Source organism: Bolinopsis microptera, chromosome 7, assembly GCF_026151205.1.
Source record: "Bolinopsis microptera isolate Bmic1 chromosome 7, MBARI_Bmic_1.0, whole genome shotgun sequence".
NCBI classification, from domain to species: Eukaryota; Metazoa; Ctenophora; class Tentaculata; order Lobata; family Bolinopsidae; genus Bolinopsis; species Bolinopsis microptera.
Genome location: NC_087078.1, coordinates 18685411 through 18704101, shown reverse-complemented (window position 1 = coordinate 18704101; position 18691 = coordinate 18685411). Strand labels below are relative to the sequence as shown.

The following is an 18691-nucleotide window of genomic DNA, read 5'->3' as shown; positions in this document are numbered from 1 at the left end:
GGTAGATCATTTATTAAGCCTGAACAATAGACAACAATCCTGTTATTGCCATGGCAACTCTCAGTTGCCATAGCTCTTCATCATCAGTTGTAGTTAAGCCTGCAGGTAGATATTAGATAAGCAGCGTAAAGCTAATCCCTAAATAAGTTACATGCCTTAATGGAATATGGTTATGTAAATAGTATCCATAAACAGTAAGCCCTGCATTGGTAGTTCCTGAACATCCAGGTAGACGGGAAAGTCACGTGACCCAAATTTAACTAGATCTCAGCTAATATTGCTCTTCCAAATTGCCGTTTGATTCATAAATCGTAGTTAATTTCGGCTAATTTCTCATTTGATGGTTCAGGAGTGCCAACCGGTGATTTGGGTACTTTCCGGTCTGTTTTAGATCTGTGGTTGGTTTGTAATTTCAGATGTCGTCTATGATTTCTAACGTCTGACTGCGTCGAGTGGTATCTAGCTTGATATTTGAAACTTGTTTTAATTAATCTATCGGCCGCATGGTATTGCTTTCAAGCCGAGAAGGACCAAAAACATTTATTGTATGTTGTATATTTAGTTCACGTTAACTCCATAAGGAATGTAAATAATGTAACAGTTCTATCCCCAGTAAGGTATGCTCAATGAATCAGACCAGCGGTTCCACTCATCAGCTGGGCTCTCAGCCTCAGCTCTACACTAACTCTGGTCTCCTGATGACAACCAGTCAGCCGGGGTTCTTCCCTCCCCAACAACCTGGCTTCCCAGCGGTTAATCCTTACCAGGGAGGCATGGGCAGTCAGCAGTTCCAGTTTCCACAGAATCCACAGCAGGTCGGCGCGTTTCAACAGCCTGGATTTGGAATGTTAGGAGGCCAGCCGTTGGCCGGCAGTCAACAGAATTTGGGCAGCCAGCAGTTTCAGAACTTTCCGATGTTTCCTCAGCAAATGATGCAGCAGATGACAGTACAGCAGCAACAGCAGCAACTCCAACAGCTCCAGCAGCAAATGCAGCAGAGTCAGCAGCCACAACAGCAGCCACAACAGCCACAGCAGTCGCAGGCAACGAATCAACAGCAGATGCCTCCGCAACAGCAACCACAGCAGCCACAACAGCCTCAGAATCATCTGCCACAACAGCCACAGATGCCTCCGCAACAACAGCCGCCGATGCCTTCACAACAGCATCAACAGCCATCTAATCAGCAGCTGCAACATCCGCCCACGCAACATCCGCCCACGCAACAGCCGCCTCCACAACTGCCACCTCCACAACAGCCGCCTCCACAACTGCCGCCTCCACAACAGCAACCGCAGAATCCGCAGCAGCAGCAACAAATATCTCAACATCAACATCAACAGAATCAGCTCTCAAGTCAACATCTGCAGAATCAACAGAATCAGCTGCTTCATCAAAATCAACCTACTGAACAGCCTCAATACCCAAATCAGCAACAACTTCATCAACTTCAACATGGAGTCGGGCCGAACAAAATGAACACTCTTCCATCCAAATCCCCTTTCTCCGAAATCGAAATGAACCCTAGATTATCCTCAACCCTCCCCTCGAGCTTCAACTCCCTGAACAACCTTCCACCGTCTCTCCAACATAAAGATCTCCTGGAAGGGGCACACTCCAGGGCCCTGGAGAGATCTCCCTCGGTTACCTCCGGAGCTTCACACTCTCGTCCTCTGATGAAGAGCATGTCCATTGATAGGGGAGGTCGAGGAACTGATGTCTATGTGCCTAACAGTCTCACCTACCAGGTGGGTGATATAAGTTGATAGGATTGATATTCCATAGTATTTCCATCCATCATGTAATACTGAAAAAGCATTTTGAATTTTTTAAATAAGGAATTTACGCTTATCTGAATAAGTAGAACAATTTATATGGTAAACATTAAGTAAGATGGTATGAAGATAGAACTAGCTTGTAAACTATGTACCACGTTACACCACTACTCCCTTGCTCCTCAATCCTCATTGTACCTGGTTGATAGGCCGCGGTCTAACCTTGTTAACATGCTAATTGGAAGCGCTGCTAAAATAATGATTATTTAAGACTACACAGCCCGACCTGCATATATACAATAGCTATAAGTATAGCTTGATTATCCCTGAATAATAGTAGTTAAATACAATTTCCGTGCTCGTCAGCCTTTGCTTCTCCCTAATTACTCTGCAATTATCATTCGATAATGAACCAATAACCAGACGACGTACCACTTCAGGATGACCCCCACATACAGGCTTCCGTGTTACCTCACAGTGAGGTGGGGACAGTGGGTGAGCAACCGCCGCCCCACAACCAGCAGCACCCGGCAACTCCACCTGATCAGCACATCAAGCAGCACGCGCTCAACACTGAATATCACCATGACAACAGTTTCCCTGACAACTCAATACTGAGTCAGTCTGGCAATCAGATGGCTGACTACCCTGACAGCTACTCCTTTGTTAACTACGACAATACAGGTTAATATACATGCTGAGTAGTAGTGTAATTTAAGAGAAGAGAGAAGGAGAGAGAGAGAGAGAGAGAGAGGTGGAGGCACTAAGGCACTTGTACCTGCCCTAGTTGCTATTTAAGTATTCACCTTGTCTCTTTGGGCGTGTTGTTGTTTCTTGTCCCCTCTAGTTGCTGAATAGCTATTAAGCTTTTAAGTAGTTAACATTTGCCTAAGCACTAATCAGGTCACGTTTGGCTTTTCACAATCTCTTTTGGTTTTGTTTCCTCTCTTTTCACCGTTTTGGCTCTCCTTCTTAGTTTTTAGTACAGGTAAAAATTAAGCTGTTCCTTTGGCTTGTGTTTATTTTAGCTCTTCTCGATTTCTGTAACCTCTTAGACCATCCTCGCCTTCCTCATTTACTCGTTCAGTCTCAAAGACCCCAGCGCTCTCCTTCTTAGTTTTTAGTTCTTTCGTACAGGTCAAAATTGAGCTGTTCCTTTGGTTTGTGTTTCTTTTAGCTCTTCTCGATTTCTGTAACCTCTTAGACCATCCTCGCCTTCCTCATTTACTCGTTCAGTCTCAAAGACCCCAGCGCTCTCCTTCTTAGTTTTTAGTTCTTTCGTACAGGTCAAAATTGAGCTGTTCCTTTGGTTTGTGTTTCTTTTAGCTCTTCTCGATTTCTGTAACCTCTTAGACCATCCTCGCCTTCTTCATTTACTCGTTCAGTCTCAAAGACCCCAGCGCTCTCCTTCTTAGTTTTTAGTTCTTTCGTACAGGTCAAAATTGAGCTGTTCCTTTGGTTTGTGTTTCTTTTAGCTCTTCTCGATTTCTGTAACCTCTTAGACCATCCTCGCCTTCCTCATTTACTCGTTCAGTCTCAAAGACCCCAGCGCTCTCCTTCTTAGTTTTTAGTTCTTTCGTACAGGTCAAAATTGAGCTGTTCCTTTGGTTTGTGTTTCTTTTAGCTCTTCTCGATTTCTGTAACCTCTTAGACCATCCTCGCCTTCCTCAGTTACTTGTTCAGTCTCAAAGACCCCAGCGCTCTCCTTCTTAGTTTTTAGTTCTTTCGTACAGGTCAAAATTGAGCTGTTCCTTTGGTTTGTGTTTCTTTTAGCTCTTCTCGATTTCTGTAACCTCTTAGACCATCCTCGCCTTCCTCAGTTACTTGTTCAGTCTCAAAGACCCCAGCGCTCTCCTTCTTAGTTTTTAGTTCTTTCGTACAGGTCAAAATTGAGCTGTTCCTTTGGTTTGTGTTTCTTTTAGCTCTTCTCGATTTCTGTAACCTCTTAGACCATCCTCGCCTTCCTCATTTACTCGTTCAGTCTCAAAGACCCCAGCGCTCTCCTTCTTAGTTTTTAGTTCTTTCGTACAGGTCAAAATTGAGCTGTTCCTTTGGTTTGTGTTTCTTTTAGCTCTTCTCGATTTCTGTAACCTCTTAGACCGTCATCGCCTTCTTCAGTTACTTGTTCAGTCTGAAAGACCCCAGCGCTCTCCTTCTTAGTTTTTAGTTCTTTCGTACAGGTCAAAATTGAGCTGTTCCTTTGGTTTGTGTTTCTTTTAGCTCTTCTCGATTTCTGTAACCTCTTAGACCATCCTCGCCTTCCTCAGTTACTTGTTCAGTCTCAAAGACCCCAGCGCTCTCCTTCTTAGTTTTTAGTTCTTTCGTACAGGTCAAAATTGAGCTGTTCCTTTGGTTTGTGTTTCTTTTAGCTCTTCTCGATTTCTGTAACCTCTTAGACCATCCTCGCCTTCCTCATTTACTCGTTCAGTCTCAAAGACCCCAGCGCTCTCCTTCTTAGTTTTTAGTTCTTTCGTACAGGTCAAAATTGAGCTGTTCCTTTGGTTTGTGTTTCTTTTAGCTCTTCTCGATTTCTGTAACCTCTTAGACCGTCCTCGCCTTCTTCAGTTACTTGTTCAGTCTGAAAGACCCCATGGTGCACGCCGCCGCCAGACGCCGCTGCGCCGATAGATTTCTACACGCCGCCGCAAATTTCGAACTTTTAATGATATTTATCATAACGTTATAGCGGGGATGATTAACCGAATTCTTAATTTGTGACTCAGTCTAGTCTCCCGACGCAGCGTGCTGCAGCCGGTTCAGGCACGCACTCCTGAACGACCCCTGAAGGACCCGTATGTTGTTCTAAATATCCAATATCCATTAACTCCTCAAATCCTTTTAAAGATCCCAAGCTCTTTTTAATTCTGAAGCTCTAATATGGTTTAAAGCTCCTTTACTGTCTAAAGCTCTTTTAAGTCCAAAGCTTCTCAAATATCCAAAGTTCCTTTAAGATCCAAAGCTTCTCAAATATTCAAAGTTCCTTTAAGATCCAAAGCTCCCAGTGAAGGTCCTGGCGCTCTCTTAATGACTCCAATATCCCTTATCTCCCATGTTACTATGTATAGCTTCAATCATGACGGGTACCACATGACGTCATGACGTGTTCCCCGGGGGATGATATTGCTCATATATGTAGCTACCTCAGCTAGCTACCTTCACTTGGTATAATGAGTAGTAATCAGATGGTTATATTTTGAACAATTACCGTTGCCAGCTCTACTATAACTAAGATGCCTTCTCTCTCTCTCTCTCTCTCTCTCTCTCTCTCTCTCTCTCTCTCTCTCTCTCTCTCTCTCTCTCTCTCTCTCTCTCTCTCTCTCTCTCTCTCTCTCTCTCTCTCTCTCTCTCTCTCTCTCTCTCTCTCTCTCTCTGCCTCTGCCTCTGCCTGCGACCGACTCCAATAATTACGCGATAATGTTAATAATAGTATAATAATAATAGTTGTGTGATAACATACCCAATTGGAGACGCTAAAGTTTGGTTGTATTTTAGTCTAGATAATCAACTCTCTCATGATGGGTTGTTGCGCTGCACCAGTCGACAGACTCATTATCATATTGGCTATTTTCGTTGATAATAACCGCTCTTGCAGCGTAATTTTTCGACTTTTTTGCTTCGTTCTACGATCTGAGCAAGATGATCGGGAATTTGGCAGAACTGTTTGCATTGTTAGTCGTGTGGTGATTATGCCCATACACCCATTTTATAAGTGTAGTAAACGACTGCGAATATCGGTCGGTGGACACGTGGGCGACAATCTTCACAAGATTTAATAACTTTTGCATTCTAATGTCTGAGTAATGTGTCACGTTTGCTTTCAAGCGTTAATTTTAGTACTTTAATCGCCTCTTTCTTTCGTTTCTTGTAGCACATCTTCCACTTATTATGTAAAACATGTTGTTTAGTATTGGAGTTTAATCCTCTTTATTTAAGCCCGATGTCAGAAGCATACCAGTTTAATGTTTCATAATATTCTCGTTATTACTGTCGGAATTGTAAGACGAGTATTCTGTCCAATCAGACCAAACTGGAAAATGTAGACTTTGTTCTAGAAGTAGGTGAATTGACCGCCGATTGCTCTTCAGATAACATGAGTGCACAAGACAAGCTGAAAAAGGAGATGATTGAGGAGATGTACCGACAACAGATGGAGGCCCTGCAAAGGGAGCGGGGTGTTCAGTACGACCCCAAGAAGATAGACCCTAGTGAGATCAGGAAGTCGAAGAAGAGAGGAGATGACCTGTCGAGTCCCGCCTCCTCCCAGGGAAGCGGTCAAGACATCGGTCAGCCAAGACCTGGCAGACAACCCAGCGGAAATGCCGGAAATAGCGGAACAAGCGAAGTAGTACAGAAATCTGGGGGTGGTCAGCCATCGGATCAGAGAAGAGGGGAGACGCTGCAACAGCAGGCTAATGCCGGGGAGACGCTGCAACAGCATGCCGGTCCACTGGCTCAGTCACTCGAGAATCAGCTGCCTCCTGTTCCGAACCCTCGCACTCTACTGGAATCCACGCAAGACCCTCTACAAACACCTGCTACAGTAACCCAGCAGAAACCACTACCACAACAACAACAGCAACTTCCAGTAACTTTCCCCAGTCCAGCTAATCCGCAGAAGAATCTCGTTTCAAATCCAGCTGCGAACAATTTGCCTACGGGCCAATCTCAGGGAAAAATCAGCAATCAGATGAGTCAACCGTCAGTTCATCAGTCAGTTCCACATTCTCATCAAGAGATGATAAATCAGTTGCAGGCCCAATTAGGGCAAAACAAACCTGGTCCGATAAATCACGGTCAAAATCAGCCTGGTCAGATGAATCAGGGTTTCCAAAACCAGCCGGATCAGCTCAACCGCGCTCCCGCGGTCCCAAACCAAAACGTCAGTCCCCAACAATCTCAAACCATTATGGGACAGAATCCTGGGCAATTGCAGGCACAACTCAATCAAAATATGCAGCACTCGAACCATCAGATTCCAAATCAGCCAGTACCGAACCAGCTGATTCCGAATCAGCCGGTACCAAACCAGCAGTTGCAAAATCACCAGGTCCCAAATCCTGGAGCTATAAATCAGGGTCAAAATCCAGCGGCTCTGAATCATGGACAAAGCAATTTGAATCCTAATGCGCCGCAGATGGGCATGGGTTTTCAGTTTAATCCTTACCAGCAACTTGGGATGGGGAACGCTTTTCCGGGGCCATATGGTAAGTGAAGCATGAACAATTAATTCGGTTCGACAGAAATTACAGTTTCGGACGATTTTCAAAATGTCAATGCTACTCCTAACAAGTGTGTGATGATTATCTACCAATTACCACCAGACGTGGACCTCCGAATATTTCAGGTAATCCTATTATGGGTGGTGGAATGTCACAGTCTTTTTCAAACCTAAACCTAGGATCGGGTGGAACCGGGGACAGCGCGTCAAACCTCTCTCAATCCGCTAACGCTATCAACTTCCCACCTGCCTTCACCCAACCTAATATTCTGGTGAGTATTTTTATTCAGTTTTAGGTTATGTTTAAAAGATTTTCGCAGAGAGCGTTTAAGATTTCAGGGCTTTGGTTGGACGTGGACATTAATTACAGTCTGCACTCTGTAATACTAATTTTGCTAATCTTGAGGCGCCTGTAATATTGCATTATGTTACTTTAGATGAGATTTTAAATGATGATATTTAAATGATCTGCTTCAACTCCAATTTTTAAATTCGACAATAGAAGTAAGTTAGTATTAAATTAAGTAAGTTCAAAGTACATATAACTTCAAAATAAATGTAGTAAAGTTAAGTACACAGCTATGATGAGCCTCAATCAAGTTCATTGCACGTCAGTGACTAATCCCACTCCGCAAGCAGCTCAGCCTAATCACTACCACGTACTGCTATGCAGCTACTTGTGTAGATTTACCTGTCTGCTATAATCACCTCTCTTAAGTTTGGGATGATGGACATTGGTCAAGGTCAATTTGTGACGTCATAGGTCACGTGGTTTATTATTATTCATCACGCGGTCTAATTTAGTTAATTTAATGCAATGTAAACTGGGAACAGTGAACGGCAACAAATACTTTCAAATCTTGGTATGAAGCCGTGAAGCGTTCTGGTCAGGGACGCCATTTTACCGTTTAGTCGCGGTGTTTGTGAAATCGCATAATTTGCCGTACATTTTCTGCATCTTTAAGAGCCATTTACCCACTTTGGGTAGGTAAATAACTCTAAAAGAATGAAAAACTTTGCGGAATCAAAAAACTTGCGGGACCGCATAATTTACGATTCTCTTTGCCACGCCTGAATGGAACCCTACTGGAAGCGTTGTGCAACTATTTATAACCTTGTGTATCTATGACTACACTACTATTAATAACCGTGTGTATCTATGACTACACTACTATTTATAACCGTGTGTATCTATGACTACACTACTATTTATAACCGTGTGTATCTATGACTACACTACTATTTATAACCGTGTGTATCTATGACTACACTACTATTAATAACCGTGTGTATCTATGACTACACTACTATTTATAACCGTGTGTATCTATGACTACACTACTATTTATAACGGTGTGTATCTATGACTACAATACTATTTATAACCGTGTGTATCTATGACTACATTACTATTTATAACCGTGTGTATCTATGACTACAATACTATTTATAACCGTGTGTATCTATGACTACACTACTATTTATAACCGTGTGTATCTATTACTACACTACTATTTATAACCGTGTGTATCTATGACTACACTACTATTTATAACCGTGTGTATCTATGACTACACTACTATTTATAACCGTGTGTATCTATGACTACAATACTATTTATAACCGTGTGTATATATGACTACACTACTATTTATAACCGTGTGTATCTATGACTACACTACTATTTATAACCGTGTGTATCTATGACTACAATACTATTTATAACCGTGTGTATCTATGACTACACTACTATTTAGTATTTATAACCGTGTGTATCTATGACTACACTACTATTTATAACCGTGTGTATCTATGACTACACTACTATTTATAACCGTGTGTATCTATGACTACACTACTATTAATAACCGTGTGTATCTATGACTACACTACTATTTATAACCGTGTGTATCTATGACTACACTACTATTTATAACGGTGTGTATCTATGACTACAATACTATTTATAACCGTGTGTATCTATGACTACACTACTATTTATAACGGTGTGTATCTATGACTACACTACTATTTATAACCGTGTGTATCTATGACTACAATACTATTTATAACCGTGTGTATCCATGACTACATTACTATTTATAACCGTGTGTATCTATGACTACACTATTATTTTAACCGTGTGTATCTATGACTACACTACTATTTATAACCGTGTGTATCTATGACTACACTACTATTTATAACCGTGTGTATCTATGACTACACTACTATTTATAACCGTGTGTATCTATGACTACACTACTATTTATAACCGTGTGTATCTATGACTACAATACTATTAATAACCGTGTGTATCTATGACTACAATACTATTTATAACCGTGTGTATCTATGACTACAATACTATTTATAACCGTGTGTATCTATGACTACAATACTATTTATAACCGTGTGTATCTATGACTACACTACTATTTATGACCGTGTGTATCTATGACTACACTACTATTAATAACCATGTGTATCTATGACTACACTACTATTTATAACCGTGTGTATCTATGACTACACTACTATTTATAACCGTGTGTATCTATGACTACACTACTATTAATAACCGTGTGTATCTATGACTACAATACTATTTATAACCGTGTGTATCTATGACTACAATACTATTTATAACCGTGTGTATCTATGACTACACTACTATTTATAACCGTATGTATCTATGACTACACTACTATTTATAACCGTGTGTATCTATGACTACACTACTATTTATAACCGTGTGTATCTATGACTACACTACTATTAATAACCGTGTGTATCTATGACTACACTACTATTTATAACCGTGTGTATCTATGACTACACTACTATTTATAACGGTGTGTATCTATGACTACAATACTATTTATAACCGTGTGTATCTATGACTACACTACTATTTATAACGGTGTGTATCTATGACTACACTACTATTTATAACCGTGTGTATCTATGACTACAATACTATTTATAACCGTGTGTATCTATGACTACACTACTATTTATAACCGTGTGTATCTATGACTACACTACTATTTTAACCGTGTGTATCTATGACTACACTACTATTTATAACCGTGTGTATCTATGACTACACTACTATTTATAACCGTGTGTATTTATGACTACACTACTATTTATAACCGTGTGTATCTATGACTACAATACTATTTATAACCGTGTGTATCTATGACTACACTACTATTTATAACCGTGTGTATCTATGACTACAATACTATTTATAACCGTGTGTATCTATGACTACAATACTATTTATAACCGTGTGTATCTATGACTACAATACTATTTATAACCGTGTGTATCTATGACTACACTACTATTTATGACCGTGTGTATCTATGACTACACTACTATTTATAACCGTGTGTATCTATGACTACACTACTATTAATAACCGTGTGTATCTATGACTACACTACTATTTATAACCGTGTGTATCTATGACTACACTACTATTTATAACGGTGTGTATCTATGACTACAATACTATTTATAACCGTGTGTATCTATGACTACACTACTATTTATAACGGTGTGTATCTATGACTACACTACTATTTATAACCGTGTGTATCTATGACTACAATACTATTTATAACCGTGTGTATCTATGACTACACTACTATTTATAACCGTGTGTATCTATGACTACACTACTATTTATAACCGTGTGTATCTATGACTACACTACTATTTATAACCGTGTGTATCTATGACTACACTACTATTTATAACCGTGTGTATCTATGACTACAATACTATTTATAACCGTGTGTATCTATGACTACAATACTATTTATAACCGTGTGTATCTATGACTACACTATTATTTATAACCGTATGTATCTATGACTACACTACTATTTATAACCGTGTGTATCTATGACTACAATACTATTTATAACCGTGTGTATCTATGACTACAATACTATTTATAACCGTGTGTATCTATGACTACACTACTATTTATAACCGTATGTATCTATGACTACACTACTATTTATAACCGTGTGTATCTATGACTACACTACTATTTATAACCGTGTGTATCTATGACTACACTACTATTTATAACCGTGTGTATCTATGACTACACTACTATTTATAACCGTGTGTATCTATGACTACACTACTATTTAGTATTTATAACCGTGTGTATCTATGACTACACTACTATTTATAACCGTGTGTATCTATGACTACACTACTATTTATAACCGTGTGTATCTATGACTACACTACTATTTATAACGGTGTGTATCCATGACTACACTACTATTTATAACCGTGTGTATCTATGACTACAATACTATTTATAACCGTGTGTATCTATGACTACACTACTATTTATAACGGTGTGTATCCATGACTACACTACTATTTATAACCGTGTGTATCTATGACTACACTACTATTTATAACCGTTTGTATCTATGACTACAATACTATTTATAACCGTGTGTATCTATGACTACACTACTATTTATAACCGTGTGTATCTATGACTACACTACTATTTATAACCGTGTGTATCTATGACTACAATACTATTTATAACCGTGTGTATCTATGACTACACTACTATTTATAACCGTGTGTATCTATGACTACACTACTATTTATAACCGTGTGTATCTATGACTACACTACTATTTATAACCGTGTGTATCTATGACTACAATACTATTTATAACCGTGTGTATCTATGACTACACTACTATTTATAACCGTGTGTATCTATGACTACACTACTATTTATAACCGTGTGTATCTATGACTACAATACTATTTATAACCGTGTGTATCTATGACTACAATACTATTTATAACCGTGTGTATCTATGACTACACTACTATTTATAACCGTGTGTATCTATGACTACACTACTATTTATAACCGTGTGTATCTATGACTACACTACTATTTATAACCGTGTGTATCTATGACTACAATACTATTTATAACGGTGTGTATCTATGACTACACTACTATTTATAACCGTGTGTATCTATGACTACACTACTATTTATAACAGTGTGTATCTATGACTACACTACTATTTATAACCGTGTGTATCTATGACTACAATACTATTTATAACCGCGTGTATCTATGACTACACTACTATTTATAACCGTGTGTATCTATGACTACAATACTATTTATAACCGTGTGTATCTATGACTACAATACTATTTATAACCGTGTGTATCTATGACTACACTACTATTTATAACCGTGTGTATCTATGACTACAATACTATTTATAATCGTGTGTATCTATGACTACAATACTATTTATAACCGTGAGTATCTATGACTACACTACTATTTATAACCGTGTGTATCTATGACTACACTACTATTTATAACCGTGTGTATCTATGACTACAATACTATTTATAACCGTGTGTATCTATGACTACACTACTATTTATAACCGTGTGTATCTATGACTACACTACTATTTATAACCGTGTGTATCTATGACTACAATACTATTTATAACCGTGTGTATCTATGACTACACTACTATTTATAACCGTGTGTATCTATGACTACACTACTATTTATAACCGTGTGTATCTATGACTACACTACTATTAATAACCGTGTGTATCTATGACTACACTACTATTTATAACCGTGTGTATCTATGACTACACTACTATTTATAACCGTGTGTATCTATGACTACACTACTATTTATAACGGTGTGTAGCTATGACTACACTACTATTTATAACCGTGTGTATCTATGACTACACTACTATTTATAACCGTGTGTATCTATGACTACACTACTAATTCTATGACTACACTACTAATTCTACTTCAGGCGAATCTGTCTCCCCAGCAACAACTGCTTCTGATCCAGAACCCTCAATTACTCTACAACTACCAGCAGCTCCTTGCAATGCAGTCCATACAACCAGGTTATATTCCAAAATTTCGGACAATTTATCTTATTACCTAGATGTAATTATCTAATTAATTATGTGATTACCCCTGGATCAGAGAAGGATCAGGTGGTTGGATCTCGGTGATATAACCACAGTCGGAACGTGTAACTGGGTTATGGTTATAGATCTAATAGATAGCTATCGGGTTTCGTCAGAACAAGGGTTATACCTGTGGCTGTGGTATTTACAGATCGTCTGGTATGATGTTAGGAATATTTGTGATATTAGGAATATTTGTGGTGGAATGGGGGGTGTTTTGTTAGCCGGGCATAATTAGTGGAATGAGAAATATTCAGTCTGCCCGTTTTAATTAATGAACACCAAACCACACAAGATTATACTCGTTCTACAATAACGGTGGTATGGGGTATTGTAGAAATTCCATCTTAACACATTGTTCTAATTCCCTCCCCCTCAGGACCACCAACACAACCAACTGAAGCTGCCCTGCCACCGCCAAACATCTTGCCCCCAGTTACCTCTAGCAACAATGTACATACCACAAATACCAACAATGCGCATACCACTAGCAACAGTGTGCATATCAACACTTCTTACCACGACAACCCTCCCCCCGCCCATAACAACAACAAAAACAACAACAACAGTCTTGGTAACCATAGCAACCAACAGCAGCCTGAAGCTAAACTGGAGGTTCCTGATGTTCATAAGATAAGACGTGGTAACTTTATCAAGAGTGAGAGTCTGGGTTCTAAAAATTACAGTAAGTTTTACTTTTATTAAGTAAGTTTTACTTTTATGATCATTCAACTTTAGTAACGATCGATAATAACTCATCCTTTTCACCCTTAAAACTATTGAAGTACGTGATTTATATAGCGCAAAACTTGAAATGAGCTTGCGTTAAAAAATGCAATTTCAAGATTATGAATCACGTGACATCACGTGACATCACAGAGTATACCACACGAACACAAAGATTCGTGCCTGCGATTAATTAACCACAACATGTCACTGGACTACATATTATCACACGCCCATTGTACTACAGATCATTCTTGCTTATTTAAACACTTCCATATAAGGAATAATAACCATATAAGGTATCAAGATTCAATACCATATAGGGAATAATCACGAGTACCTCATGATGCACTGCAGTTCTTTATGCTCATTGTTTGGACTTGGAAGTTCTCATTTTACAACTGTTGACGTAAAACTACACACTTAGTTTTGGTGACGGGACTTAGTAAGTTGAGCGCCTACTCTATCTCATGTGGGCTGTGGCACGCCAAGTCTCAAGTTTCTAGACCTACCGTAACGTTTTGAACATGGAACAACCTTCATTTCTTTGTTTCGTGTCATAGTTAACTAGTCAAACCTGCGATTACTTGAACTAGATAGTCTAGGTGGGGTGTGTAGTTTAAATATTTCCGTCTGTTTTGCTGATATTTGCTGATATTTGATGGTTAGCTCGCTTGGAGCTTACCGTTTTCCCGGGACTCAGTACATTTATACCCGGAATTCGTTCTATGAGTGCTATGGTGAGTAACTAATAACTAGTGCACGTACTTTGTTTAATTAGATATGATAGATAACTGCTCTTTCCTGAACAGCTGCAATCAATTGTAGGACTGGGATCATAGCGCCAATAATATTATCGATTTCATGTTCTTAATTTGTGGTCCTTTGGTACCGACCAGGGGTTTTAAGATCTGACTCCAAGGAGACGAGTATGTAAAGGAAACGGTTAACTCTCGTTATTCCACATCATTACCACGTCATCTCTCTCGACTCGTTCGAATCGCCAGGAGCTATCAGGAGCAATCATAAACTCATGACTAAATGCTAGTCTCAGCCATCAAACTGCATGTAAATGTTCAATAACGGAGCTCTCCGACAAGCAGCATAACCGATACAAGCACATCCACTATATTCTCAGGACTTCATAATATATCCCGAGATCCACCATTTGTCATACCCTGCCAAACGTAGGACAAATTTAGGATCATTTGTCCTGCACTGCCAAATGTAGGATCACTTCACAGTTTGCTCTCATTGTTGCTTTGTTACGTTGAGGTGGTGCAGTAGTGCCACCCCACTAGTAGTAGTGACCAGCAGTGCAGTAGGAAGTCTACTGAGCAGAATATACTTTTGTTTCGTTGTACTGGTTTCCTCAACGTCTCAGGAGCTTACGACATTTTGCCTGCTTGTGCGACATTTGTCTCATTTTACTGCGAGAGATTACTCCGTCGTTTTAAATATTTTTATGTTTTAATTTGGGAAAATAATCACAATTTATTATCCCGGAAATTATTCGCTATAACAAAAATTACGTAAATTTCATGTCATCCAATAATGTTGAACTTTTTCCTGGTCTTGCTATTCGATAGGGATGATGATTAATATCTCTACTCTCGACTACTATGATCATGTCACGTGATCGAAACAGTTTTAAGCCGATAACTCGCCAAGGGAGGATTTTAGCCCTATGTCATGTGGGGTGATTCGGAATCAGCGTTCAAATATTTCATGCCATCTAATAATGTTGAAAATATGTCCGGTCTTGCTATTTGATAGCAATACAAAAATATGGTCAAAATGACGTCCGTCACAATTTCTGGCCGTCGATTGGCGTCGATAGATTACGCCATTTAGACGAACAATTTCTAGAAAAAAATATGACACAAATTGTGATATTCACAATTTTTTGAGTTGCAATGCTTATCTTTTGTCTATTCCTCATCTCAATCGATATCAAGATAATATATTTCACTGTAGACCTGCGTCATGAATATCCGATAAGAATGAACTGAAAACGGTTCACCAGCAACTTTTATATTTACCTTTGTGGGATAAATAATAAATATAAGGGTTCTAGCGAATCATAATGAATAATAATTGTGTCAATAAAATATGTTATTAGTAATAGTACCATTAAAATTGTTGCTGAGAACCAATACCACCGGAATTATAGATTGAAGAGATGCACTGTATAGCATTGTTTATATTTGCTAACACAGCTTTTCTTGTGCTTCTTTAAGTATCGGTAGACTAACACAGTGACATTTAAATTTTAGAATACTCTTACTTTAAACAAATCGGAAATTGTTCATAATCACGCGATAATACGCTATTAAACACTACGTGTGTATATTACGGACAAAATCATCGCCCAGATGAGAAGTATGTTATTTTTTAAATTATATACTTTTGAAATAAGGGAGTTAATATCGTCAGCACGTGCAACTCCGCTCTCATACGTGATCTAACCACGTTTAAAGAATAATTTTGCTAAATTATGGCCATCTTCGTACTTTCAATTGCGATGGCTCGAATACAAAAAAAATTAGCTTAATAAAAAGCATACTGCCCAATGGCCATTATAGACAGAGTACTACACGGTACGTCCCAATTTAACATAAGTACGTACTAAACCCTTGTACGCGTCAGTGCGTACATAAGTACGTACTAAAGTACGCGTCAGTGCGTACATAAGTACGTACTAAAGTACGCGTCAGTGCGTCTCAGCTTAGAACCCGAGTTCAAATGTTTACAACTATGCAGACATTTGTTGTCTTGCACTGTAGAACAGAATAAGTATTATTGATTGATAGTGTGTTGGTTGGTGACCATATTTTTAATTGATAGCCCAATGCTCACTGCACATGCTTTTTTCTGCATTGTTGCAAAACGCATGCTTCTTCTACTACAAGATTATTTTAAGTACCGTTTTACAACCAACATAATGCTCGTTCATTAGCCTTTATTACTTCATCAACCTAGGCTTGCATATTTGCATACACTATTTTGTGTTTTAATAATGTGTTTGAAAGCACGTAGTGTTTGTAATGGTGTAGTGTTGATATCCTGAGAGCTGACCCTGCCTCGTGTTGTTCTGAGGTTTAAAGGATTGTAGAGAGCTCAGAATGAGTCTGGTCCTGAACACGGGGACTACCACTGCTGAGAAAAAGAGAGAGTGGTTGCAGAGAAGTCAGAGTCTTGATGTTCCGTCTTACTCGTATAGTAAGTGTGTTCAGATAAACACAAATGCACTATAAGCCATCCCCATTTCTTAATAGTGCAGTGTGCACCAGCTCAATGCTTATTTTTCCAGCGATTAATCCCCACCCTCTGACCCTACTCCTAACTATCTCCCATCCCCCTCCCCCTCCCCCTCCCCCTCCCCCTCCCCCTCCCCCTCCCCCTCCCCCTCCCCCTCCCCCTCCCCCTCCCCCTCTCCCCCTATCTGTATACGCCCCATTAACCCACCCTGCCTCGTTGAAGTTGCATTTGTTCCAGGGTCGCCACGTCTGGAATCGTCCAGCTCATCTATTTCAATCGGTGTAGGGAGTAAGTTATCAGCTGAACATTTCTTATCTTCATAGCTTACTTATAACTGAGTACTACTTATAACTGAGCTACTGCGTTCTTCTTATCATTCTGGTGCCAAGTCGGGGTGTTTTCTTTGACATCACCAAATAGTTTCTTAGAACTGGTTTGATCTTCTACCCTTCACATGATCATTCACATCTTGCTGCTTTCTGGGATCTTTTCCCAACTTTTGTAGTGTGTGGTATTATATCGGATACGAGGCATTTTGGGCACACTGAAGGTGTGAAAACTGAAGAATATTAATTATTTGTATTCTCAACAATTAGTTAGGGACAATTAACATTAATACAGGACCATCTGGGAAAAAATTTGCGACAAGCTGATTTTTACAGGAATGTGTTGTCCATAGTGTCAGGAACCACCCCAAAGAGTTTCCAATCTGGATCTGTTGAGCAAAAAAAGTTACAGCCAATTTTCTTCAGGCGCGTATGTCAGCCTGAGGACCGCACTTGAAAAACTCGTAACTATCGTAATAAAGACCCCCAGGAGCACCATAGGGGGTGCAAAATGACCGCAATAGTGACATTATGTGGGGCGAATCAGTGTTTTAGGGTCGTCAGATCTTTACTTATTGAGATGATTTCATTTTTATATGCTAACCTCTCAAAAATTTACTAAAATTTTGAAATTTTACTTAAATTTGGAAATTTAGCTAAATTGTTGTACAATTGAAACATTGTCTAGTTATCAGTATTCAAATTCTAAAATTTACTTTCAATTGTCAATTGATCCTTATATTAGTATAGTAAATAATATACATATCACATCAAATTCTGTAAAAAAAGGTCCTGAATTATTAGCATGGTGTCTTTGATTGGCAACTATTAGGTCACTTCTGGCTATCCCATTTCCTCAGAGTTGTTTGATTCTCCTGAATCGTCCTGTCTTTCGGGTGCATTAGTGCAACTTAATCCATGACATTGGCCACATGCAGGTAGACATTTAAAGCCATACTTCCGGCAGGAACACCTTAAGTACTAACAAGGGTTCTCAACCTCCACCGAGCAATTGCAGCAAATGAGGTTGAGCATCCCTGCCGGGGCAATCGCAGCTTTAGTCGGGATTGGCCGGTAGTATCCTTCAGAACTCATCTCCCATCCATAATGTAGTGGATTTAGACTTGCAGTGTCGAGTGTCACCCAGTTATGGTACTGAAGATATGATCTTAATATATGCTCAGTTGCAGAGGATGTAGACGGTGGTAGCCTTGATGGGTTGAGTTTTTTCTTTGCTATCATTCTACTGTAGCTGAGAAATCTGAGAGTTTCAAGTGCCTTGGTTTTATCTCCTTAGATATGTTGATACAAGGAGAGGCCAGCTTCAATTACTTCATTTGTTGAAA

At 39.2% G+C, this 18691-nt stretch overlaps 1 protein-coding gene across 7 annotated transcripts in view; it reads left to right on the top strand.

Annotated features, from left to right (window-relative positions):
• Window positions 1-617: 617 nt before the first annotated feature.
• LOC134818172 (putative mediator of RNA polymerase II transcription subunit 26) overlaps window positions 618-18691 on the top strand; it is a 40325-nt gene continuing 22251 nt past the window's right edge. For 5 of the 7 annotated variants that reach the window (XM_063827610.1, XM_063827606.1, XM_063827609.1 and 2 more), the window contains exons 1-7: window positions 618-1748; window positions 2216-2459; window positions 5861-6979; window positions 7120-7265; window positions 12870-12966; window positions 13412-13717; window positions 17257-17307. In XM_063827610.1, coding sequence (XP_063683680.1) covers window positions 627-1748; window positions 2216-2459; window positions 5861-6979; window positions 7120-7265; window positions 12870-12966; window positions 13412-13717; window positions 17257-17307 — 3085 coding nt within the window. In that variant the 5' untranslated portion in view covers window positions 618-626. The remainder of the gene's footprint in view (window positions 1749-2215; window positions 2460-5860; window positions 6980-7119; window positions 7266-12869; window positions 12967-13411; window positions 13718-17256; window positions 17308-18691) is intronic. The other 2 variants (XM_063827612.1, XM_063827611.1) reach the window with 1 other exon arrangement.